Source organism: Diabrotica undecimpunctata, chromosome 7, assembly GCF_040954645.1.
Source record: "Diabrotica undecimpunctata isolate CICGRU chromosome 7, icDiaUnde3, whole genome shotgun sequence".
NCBI lineage: Eukaryota > Metazoa > Arthropoda > Insecta > Coleoptera > Chrysomelidae > Diabrotica > Diabrotica undecimpunctata.
This window is the reverse complement of record NC_092809.1, coordinates 126,751,764-126,762,017: the sequence shown is the minus strand read 5'-3', so window position 1 is coordinate 126,762,017 and position 10,254 is coordinate 126,751,764. Positions and strand designations below refer to the sequence as shown.

At 34.0% G+C, this 10,254-nt stretch overlaps 1 protein-coding gene across 1 annotated transcript; it reads right to left on the bottom strand.

The window, feature by feature from the left end:
• Window positions 1-1,177: 1,177 nt before the first annotated feature.
• On the bottom strand, window positions 1,178-9,959 carry LOC140445799 (uncharacterized). The gene is made up of 4 exons (XM_072538145.1): window positions 9,852-9,959; window positions 6,826-7,347; window positions 3,204-3,423; window positions 1,178-1,597 (listed from the first exon to the last, which is right to left on the bottom strand). Exons 1-4 carry the CDS (start codon window positions 9,873-9,875, stop codon window positions 1,371-1,373), a joined length of 993 nt encoding a protein of 330 aa, XP_072394246.1. The 5' UTR covers window positions 9,876-9,959; the 3' UTR covers window positions 1,178-1,370.
• Window positions 9,960-10,254: the final 295 nt, after the last annotated feature.

Sequence of the window (10,254 nt, the reverse complement as noted above, 5' to 3'; positions counted from 1 at the left end):
TTTTTAAAATTTCGCAGGGATTAAAGCAGGGAGATGGGCTGGCCCCAAATTTGTTTAACCTGGCACTGGAGTATGCGGTTAGGCAAATGCAAACTGGACAAGAAAACCTACTGACTAACCGAACGGTTCAACTGGCCGCTTATGCCAATGATATCAAAATTAGGCAAAAACGCTCTAACGGTCTAAAAATTAACACAGAAAAAAATACAGACGAGAATAAATATAGCCTCACAAAACATTATACATGAAGATGACATTGAAACGGTTGGCAAGTTTACATATCTGGGAGTAGAAATATATGCCGACGGATCAGAAAATGGAGAAATACGGAAGGTAATAACGCAGGCAAACAGAGCTTATTTTGCCCCCTCCCATATATTTCGGTCTAAAAATGTCTACCGAAATACAAAGATGAAAATCTATAAAACCTTAATTCGATCAATATCATGCTATAGCAGTAAAGCATGGGTCCTGAAAGAAACATCCAAAAGCAAACTCGATACATGCGAAAGGAAAGTACTGAGGAGAATACTAGGATCTGTGAAGGAAAACGGAATCTTCAGAAGTCGATGCAACAACGAGCTTTATCAACTTTATAAGGAAGCACCAATGTCAGACTTCATTAGAATACAAAGATTGCAATGGGCCGGACATGTGATAAGAATGGAAGAAGATAGGCTACCAAAAAGAGCAGTGAATGCTAGAATACAGGGAAAGAGACCGGTTGGAAAGCCAAGAAAGCGCTGGGAAGACACAGTAAACAGCGACGCACAAGCCCTTTTAGGAGTCCGTGTATGGAGACGATCAGCCACAGACAAGCAAGGATGGAGGCAAAAAATAAAGGAGACCAGGGCTCAATTTGGGCTGTAGTGGCGTAGAAGAAGAAATAAGACATGGGAAATGTGATATATGGATAAAAGAGATTGATATTGGTATAACACAAGATAGGAACTTATGGAGACATGTAATCAGGGAAACCGATCCCGCATAAGGATAAATGCAAAGAGAATCATGATGAGATTATCGATATTGTGATAATGAAGAATTATCTATATTATGATGAAGAATAATTATGGATTTTAAATAAAAAGATAATAACAAAAATGGTTATAACATTTTATTAACGATATAATATATATTAAACATGTAAATAACAAAAATCTACCATCTACAAAAGTTAATACATTTTGAAATTTTTACACTATACATTTTTCACATATTTCCATAGGTTTGTGTAGTATTTAGATCAATGTACAGATAAACAATTAGAAAAAATAAATTAAAATAAAATGTGCACTTTTTTGTGTACTAACATAGAAATTAAAAATATTATATATAAACTTTAACAAACTTATAACAAACAAATGCTTCTAATAAATTTTAGGTTTCTTTGAATTTGATACTTCCGCGCGGAACCCGTTTTTCCAGTCTGCTACATACTTTACAGTTCTAACGTTTCCTCCGTCTTCTACCAAAGAATACACTCCTTCTACTTTGTCGCCCTTTCTTTCTTCTTTTTGATGTTTTATGTCGTGGGTCTTTTTATCGTCTACAGCGTATTCAAATGTGTAGTAGACATTTTTATCATGATGATGATCTGTAAGAAATAATAATAAATAGTTTAATCAAGTAATAATCTAATATATAAAAATCTCGTGTTACAGTGTCAGAAAATAATTTATCGGAACGAAAAACAGCAGGAGTACATGTATAAACATGTTAAAACATGTTACAAGCATAGTAGATATCGACATTTGACCGAATCTGTCAATCGCTTCTAGGAATGTCTAGGCAGGGCCCAAAACAGATTATTTTTAAAATTTAAAAGAAAAATTTTCAGTGGTAAAAAATTTAAATAAATTTTATACGATTACCCTCAAAGATTTTTACTTTATAGTAAGAATATTTAAATAAAAAAAAACGAAATAAAGTTGTGGCCACCGAAATGAAATATTAAAAGAGGCGTTGCGACAAAACTGCAAAAACTCAGAAACCCAACGGCAGGATTGGGGTAATTAACATAAGGAGAAACTCTGGTAAGGCAGCGGCGGAAGTGGTGGTCATATAAGTGCGAGAAGCGGAAGCTGATTTATTATGGCGAGCGACTGAGAATCGAGCAAAGGAGGACATCGGGGAGAAGTTATGGTCTAACGAACAGTTCCACCCAGATGCTCTAGTATGAGAGGGGTGGGTTTTAGCTGTTTCCGGCTACGTCGTATTTACCGGACGGCAGGGAGGTCCGGCTCAGTGCCAAGCTGGTCGACGTAACTCTTAAGGGGTTATTCTTTTAGTTTAGGAACCCAGCACTGTCGAAAATGTTTACCTCCGACGTCTGTTTGCAGATTACTCAACTAGTGCTGAAAAAAGGCAACACAACAAATAATACGGTGTTTTATCTCAACTTCATCTCTCACAATATACACCAACCAAATCGTTGCAACTATTGACGATTTAAACCTAGAATGTGCAAGAGTGAAAAGAGTCGAAAAATAATAATTAAACCAAGATATAAGAAAGAGAATCTGAAGGTAAACAACCATACCTACAAATATGCCTCCACTTTTCCCTACCTGGGCTCAATAATAAATAACAACAACAAAATCAGTTAAGAAATACAAGCACGGATTCTTAGCGGTAATAAGTGCTTTTATGCATACAAAGACTTAATGAAAAGTAAGTTACTGAATCGTGAGTCTAAGCTTAGAATCTACAAAACAGTAATTAGACCAGTGGTCACATATGGATGTGAAACGTGGACCCTCTCACCCACTGATGAAAATCAACTGAGAATATTTGAGCGCAACATACTAAGGAAGATATTTGGACTAACCCAATGCAGCGATGGTTCGTGGAGAATTAAAATGAACCACGAGCTGGATGAACTAATGCAGAGCGCAGATTTGTCAGATTTGTAAAGTCACAAAGACTAAACTGGCTCACCTAGAAAGAATGCCAGATAATCGAGCTGTAAAAGTAGTCCAGAGATGGAAGCCCCAAGGACACAGAACAAGAGGAAGGCCCTGTAAAAGATGAATAGACGATGTAGAGAGGGATCTTAAAACCATGAATATCAGGCAGTGGCGAAGGAAAGTATCCGACAGGGCAGAATGGAAGAACATTGTTAAGCAGGCCAAGACTCACAAAGGGTTGTAGCGCCATTAGAAGAAGAAGAAGATAAGAAAGATCACTTTAGGTGTACTAACCTTTATGGCCGTCATCGTTATCTGAATAACCTTCATCTTCATTTTCGTTTCCATAAGTTTTCCTTGGAATATATTTATCTTGTTCCTGGTACTTGTTATCGTCTTTAGGGGTAATTTTTCTCTCGAAATAAATAGGACTGCTTGCTAAGTATTTATTTTTTTCTTGTTCTTCTTGTTCAGCCTTGTATTGTCTTGCATCCTCCTTCACTTTATAATCATTCTAAAATAGGTATGGTTTATTAGTAATAATTTTGTTTAAAATTGTGATCAGCAGTTAGTTAGAGATTATTGCACAATGATACTTTCAGATATATGTTACACTTAATTTATATATATATATATATATATATATATATATATATATATAAGGTTCTTGAACTCCTAAGTGGAGCATAGAGCTTCAGTGAAAACGCGCCATCGGGTTCTATTTTGCGCTAAGGCCTTCACCTCATTCCAAGACTTTACTTGGCCTCTTATCTCGTCCATGATGGATCTTCTCCAAGTTTGTACTGGGCGACCTCTTTTTCTTTTCCCTTGCGGATTCCACTCTAGGGCAGTCTTTGTGATACTATAACTATTTTTTCGGAGTGTGTGACCGATCCAACCCCACTTTCTGGACTTAATTTCATTTTGTACCCTCTTTTGTTCGGTCAGGTGTAGCAGGTCTTCGTTTCTGATGGTGTTAGGCCAGAATATACGAACAATTCTTCGTAAACATTTGTTGACAAAGACCTGCAGTTTGTCTGTAAGGGTGTTTGTCACTTTCCAGGTTTCACATCCGTAGAGTAGAACAGACATGACATTTGATCGGAATATTCGGATCTTTGTCCTTGTAGTATACTCGCCAGATCTCCAAACAGGGTTGAGCGTGCTGAAAGCTTGTTGGGCTTTTCGTATTCTCATACGAATATCGTCTTCTGTACCTCCGTTTTCTGTTATGACACTTCCAAGATACGTAAAGTTTTCCACATTTTCAATCTGCATATTGTCGATAGTAAATAGCGTGTTGTTCCTTGCATTTATTCTCATGGACTTGGTTTTACTAATATTGATTTTCAAGCTATTTTCTTGTGGCATTTTAAATTAATTACTATTTAAACGGGAATAAGAAACAATTAAAGGTTAAAATACGTTTATTGACGTTTCAATTTCCACTTCGGAAATCGTTCTCAAAATACAAAAATTAGTAAATTATTTATTAATATTTATAAATTATAAATACAATTTACTAATGTTTGTATTTTGAGAACGATTTCCGAAGTGGAAATTGAAACGTCAATAAACGTATTTTAACCTTTAATTGTGGCTTATTCCCATTTGAATAGTAATTAATTGATTTTCAAACCTATTTTATTTGCTTCAGTGGAAAGTGTTTCCAATTGGTAAGCCAGATCTTGGAACCTTTGACCTAAGAGGCAGATATCGTCCGCGTATTCTAGATCGCTTAGGCGTGTGGTTAACGTCCATTGTATTCCTCTTGTGTCGGAGTCTAGTTTGGAGAGAACATAGTATATAGCTATGTTAAAAAGAAACGGAGAAAGCACGCATCCCTGTCTAACTCCAGTAAGTACGTCGAATTCGTCACTGTTGATCCCATTGTGTGTCACGCTGCATTTCGCATCAGTATATAGTGACTTTGTAATAGAAATTATTTTTTGCGGGATGTTTCTTAGCTCTAAAATTTTCCATACAGCAGCGTGGGACAAGCTATCAAAGGCACGTTCAAAATCAACAAAAATCATGTATAGGGGTGTGTTCCATTCAACCGATTGTTCCATTATTACCCTCACAGTATAAATGTGGTCTATGCAGGAGGATTCTGGTCTAAAGCCTGCTTGATTAGCTCGAAACTCAACCTTGTTTGTTATTCTTTTTAGTTAATTTACACTTAGATTTAACACTTAATTTACTTAGATTTATTTATTTAAGATTTATTTATACACATCTCCTTTCCATAAAGAAAAGTGGAGAACACGCAGCACCAAAGAATCCTGAGGGACTTCTGTATCCTTAGACAATATTTAGACAATATATATATATATATATATATATATATATATATATATATATATATATATATATATATATATATATATATATATATATATATATATATATATATCCCCGAAAATTTTATGATTGATGTCCATGTTACTGCACTTAATTGATTATTTGTGTTTATATTTGATAATATCCTTTAGATTACAGAAGATTTACAGATTTCAGCAAGAGGAGCTTTGCTACGTCTTTGATGAATTGAAACGCCGAATATATAAATAAATAATTAAATATATAATATATATATATATAATAAACCGCGAAAGGAGCACATTTCATAAAATGTTCCGTGTATGAATTGGTATTTACAACGTTAGCGCCATTTATTTTGATGGCCTTAAACGAAAACGATTTAGGCACCACTATCGGTTTTTGTCGATTTGAGCTATAGGAAATTTGTAAAAAGATTTACAGATTGCAGAAATATTATTCAACAGTCAAATTTGGAGGGAGGAAAAAAACGTACGTAGGCTTCTTAACTAGTCTTAATAAAGATTTAAAAACCAGTTCTTATATTAAGTGTCTATTCAATTAAAATATGCTTCATCTATTTCCTGACAGTAATGCGTCCTATTGCTAAACTCTTGTCGTACTCGTTCAAATGTGTCGGGAGAAATTGCCCTACAGTATTCAACAATTCGTTGATTTAAAATCTTAATACTATCGGGTGCTGTAGCATAACCTTTAATTTCAAGTACCGTCACAGCAAAAAAACTAACGCTGTGAGGTCCGGTGACCGAGCTGGCCATTCTATCGAATCTCGTCGTCCAATTCCTCTACTACGATATTCCTTATCTAGGTTACGTCTTACTACTTACTACAACTTGTTGAAACGTTATTTTCAGTCCACGTCCACGAAACGTTTACCAGATCGTTTAGCATCTTGAACACTACCTGTTTCTTTAAACTTCCGAAGAAGCTTTTCCAAATAAGTCCTCGATATGGGTCTATCGGGGTACCTTTCATTAAAAAGACGTTTCGCTGCATGGAAATTGTTTCTACATTCACCAATTATTAAGACAGCTACTACTTTGTTGGCTACAGTAGTACGTATCATTCTACCTGTGTAAACAATTAAACGGCTCGTTAAACAATAATTAAACTACGTATTCAAGGTATAAACACTCTTGCAAAAACTTACTATAGCATAGTAAAAACAACTAGAAAATTAAAAAACGTCCACTTTTTTTACAAAAATCCCGACGGGGACGTTGTAATCTTTAGTAACTAAATGCGAAACTATATTTTAAGTATTTATTTAATTTATTTATTAAAATCAGCTTAAACCCAAACAAAATAAGTATAATTGAGTAGGTATGCTCAGTATCTTTCAAACCAGATATCACTTGCCATAAGGTCCCATTTAATATTATTAAAATTATCGGTCACAATGGCTCTGTAACGTTATCTATGACTATTACGTCACTTGTTATGACTAGTTGAGAAGCCTACGTCCGTTCATTTCCTCCCTCCAAATTTCACTATTATAAGTATAATCGTTCAAAAAAAGACGAGGGAGGAAATCTTTTGACTAGCACTGTATATAAGAATCTTAATGCATTACCTTTTTGTCGTCCTTCAGTAAATCCTCCAGTTCTTTGTTTCCAATTTTAAAAAAATCTAAACCTTCATCATATTTGGCGTATTGTATATTGGGTTTTTCTTGAGGTTTTTTATACTGAAGACTCTCAGTTTTTCCAAACACATCTTCCAACTTGTATTTCACATGTATTGGTTGAAACGAGTACATCGGTTGTGAGTATGATTGCTTGTTATTCTCTTTGACTTCTAATACTTTTTTATACTGTGGCAGACTTAATTGAAGTTGCTTTTTATAAGAATCTTCTTTATTGTTTTCAGATTTGTAGAGTTGAAGCCTGTCGTATCCTTTCTCGGAAGTTTGCTGAGTTGCATACTCTGATAGACCAATACCGGAGTGTTCTGATAATGAGACGGAATAGTCCTGTAAATTTTTGTATTGTGTTTTCAGTGGTATTGAGGTATAAATGGATCCATATTGGTCATTGCATTGGCAAATTGAGCCTAATACAGTAACATTGAATACACTCAATAGAGATGCAAATATCTAAAAACAAAAAAATATATAAACAACTTAAAGAGATTCTGAAACCTGTTTTCTTGTGACACGTTTGAGTTAAATATTGTATTATTATGGGATTAAGCCATATTACAATCAATTGTGGTTTAATCCTATAGAAATGCATTATTTAACATAAACAACTTTGTTATTGATATTGTCCAAATTAGCAGAGGTTTTAACAACGTAAGTCTAATTAATTTTTTTAACTTAACTAGACCTTTATCGCCAAAAGAATGGAAAATTTTCATGTATTTTTATATGAAAAATATCTTCTAAAAAAATTCTTAAAAAAATATTTATTTTTTTTTTATTTTTAGGTTTCTAGCATAAAAACTAAGCGAGTTACGCTTATAATAAAGTCGGTTCCTTTTTTTGGTCACCCCCCTTAATTAGCACCCCAAAAAAATAATAGTTATTGTTTTACAATTATTTACTTTATTTATGTATTGTTTATATGACATGTAAGTTTCTAAAAACTACTTGGGTTGAGTTTACCGAAAGTACAAGCTGAATATAGCCGTAAATGTCAACCATGAAATAAAACATTTCGGTTTGGCAATGTTAATTATGTTTCTATACATAATATTAACATTAGACATAAAAACCGTAGACATAAAAATCGTACCGGGAGATCCTGCCTTGATAATATATTTATCCTACGACAAATAATTGAAAAGCGTGTCGAAAGAAGTAGAGAGACCCATTTGGTATTTATAGACCTTGAGAAAGCATATGATAGTGTCCCGTTAAAGAAAATGTTTGAGGTCCTCAAAAGGTCCGGATTGGATTCGACGTATATCCGAGCGATATATAAATTGTACGAAAATGCAGTTAGTTGTGTAAAAATTGGAACCAGAACCTCAAATGAATTTAAAGTCACTAAAGGCCTAAAGCAAGGATGCTGTTTGTCACCGACACTCTTTAAAATATACGTCCAAGAAGCATTGAGGAATTGGAGAAATAAATGTAGATTTATGGGCATCGAAGTGGGACAAGAAACTCTGTATACATTGTTGTTTGCAGATGATCAGGTGGTGGTTGCAACCGATGAGGAAGATATAAATTATATGAATCGAAAATTATTTGAGGAATATGCCAAATGGGGGCTTACTGTAAACATAAGCAAAACAGAATATTTAAAAATTGGAGGAAATACCACAGATCTAAGGCTTGAAAACGCAGTCATAAAAGGCTGCAACCAGTATAAATATCTAGGAAGCATCATATCAGCAGATGGCAGAGTTAAGATAGATGTACAAAACCGAATAACCCAAGGGAAAAAATGCATACGAATACTGAATTCATTACTGTGGTCTAATAAAATAAAGATGCATACCAAACTTCGCGTATACAGAGCAATTGTAGAACCAATTACCACATATGGTGCCGAATGTTGGACGATGACAAAGAATGAACGAGATAAAGTAGACGTTGTGGAAATGGATTATCTTAGAAGGTCATGTCGAGTATCGAGAATGGAAAGAATCAGGAATGAGGAAATACGAAACCGTACAGGAATTAGAGATACTCTTTCAGATAGAATACAAGGAAGGCAATTACAATGGTATGGTCACGTGATGAGAATGGAGGAGGAGCGGTGGCCAAAGAAAGCCTTAATGTATGTTCCGCCAGAAAGAAGGAAAAGGGGAAGACCACCAAATTCCTGGAGAAGAGAAATTACAAAAACAATGCAATCTAGAGGCTTAGAAGAGGGAGATTGGAGAGATAGGAAAAGATGGAGGCTGAAATGCGGGAAGCGGCAATCGCCGTAGGACCCCCGTTATATGATGATGATGACATAAAAACCCCATTTCTATCCCTTATCATCGTACACAGCAACACAAGCGATCCTTTACATATAATATAGCCCAAGTTATGAATAATTATACCACTGCTCTCAATTTTACTCAAAACAAATTTAAAAAGTTCGTTTTTGAAAAACTACGACATATTGCATAGGTAGGGTTTGATAACATACATAATTATAATGCGTAGAACCTACATTTAGGGCGCATATTAATTGAATGCTAGATTAAATTATTTTTATATTTTCCTACATTTATTTAAACTAAAATTTATTTAATTTACATTTTGATTTCGTTTTTATATAAATATTAGTACTATTAATTGGTTACAATTCTAGATATTTTTATTATTTCTTTGCCCAGGTTAGCTGAACAGACAGAATATGTCAGTGCTTCGCACTGTACATTTCCAGAACTGAAACTCACCTGAAGCTTGTTTAATTAATAATTAATTTATGTAAATAATATTATGTGATGAATAAAGGCCATTATTATTATTATTATTATATAACAAAAAGTTATACAAACAATAGATGATAAATGTGTTACAAAGCGAACACAAAGACAATTAACAAAGACAATAGTAAACAATTTAATTATATAATATAAAAAAACCATACATTACTTTTAACACTATCAAAACACAAAAACAGATTCTAAGTATCACTTTTATTTTCCACTCACCAATAGAAGTTTGCCGGCAGTCATTGCATTACGAGGTAGTACTATTCGGCTGCAACTGGACGTGCAATTAATATAATTGCATCTTTTATAAGGCGCATACAAAACTGGACCAATCTTGCAAAAAACCATTATCGATTTTAATTTATGGATTCAAATTCAGCAGGAAGAATTGGAGTTGTGCAGGACCGCAATGAAGAAAACAGTATCGGTAAGAATATTGTAGTTAAATACAAAATTATTTTATATATTATATGATTTAATTTAAAGCAAGAGATTTATAAAGAATTTAAAAGAAATAATTAGTCTAGTATTACTGGAACCGTTTTTGAATAATACAAAGTTAATTATATCGTAAATACCCAATATATACCAATATTGTCGATCAGAAGTAATAAGACAGTCC

What these genes read in the sequence shown, in the direction of transcription:
- LOC140445799 (XM_072538145.1), bottom strand. Translation starts at nt 9,875, where the DNA reads ATGACTGCCGGCAAACTTCTATTG. An exon ending in CTGCCGGCAAACTTCTATTG is followed by an intron (nt 7,348 to 9,851) that starts GTGAGTGGAAAA and finishes TTTTGTTTTTAG; the next exon opens with ATATTTGCATCTCTATTGAG. An exon ending in TAACGATGACGGCCATAAAG is followed by an intron (nt 1,598 to 3,203) that starts GTTAGTACACCT and finishes TATTTCTTACAG; the next exon opens with ATCATCATCATGATAAAAAT.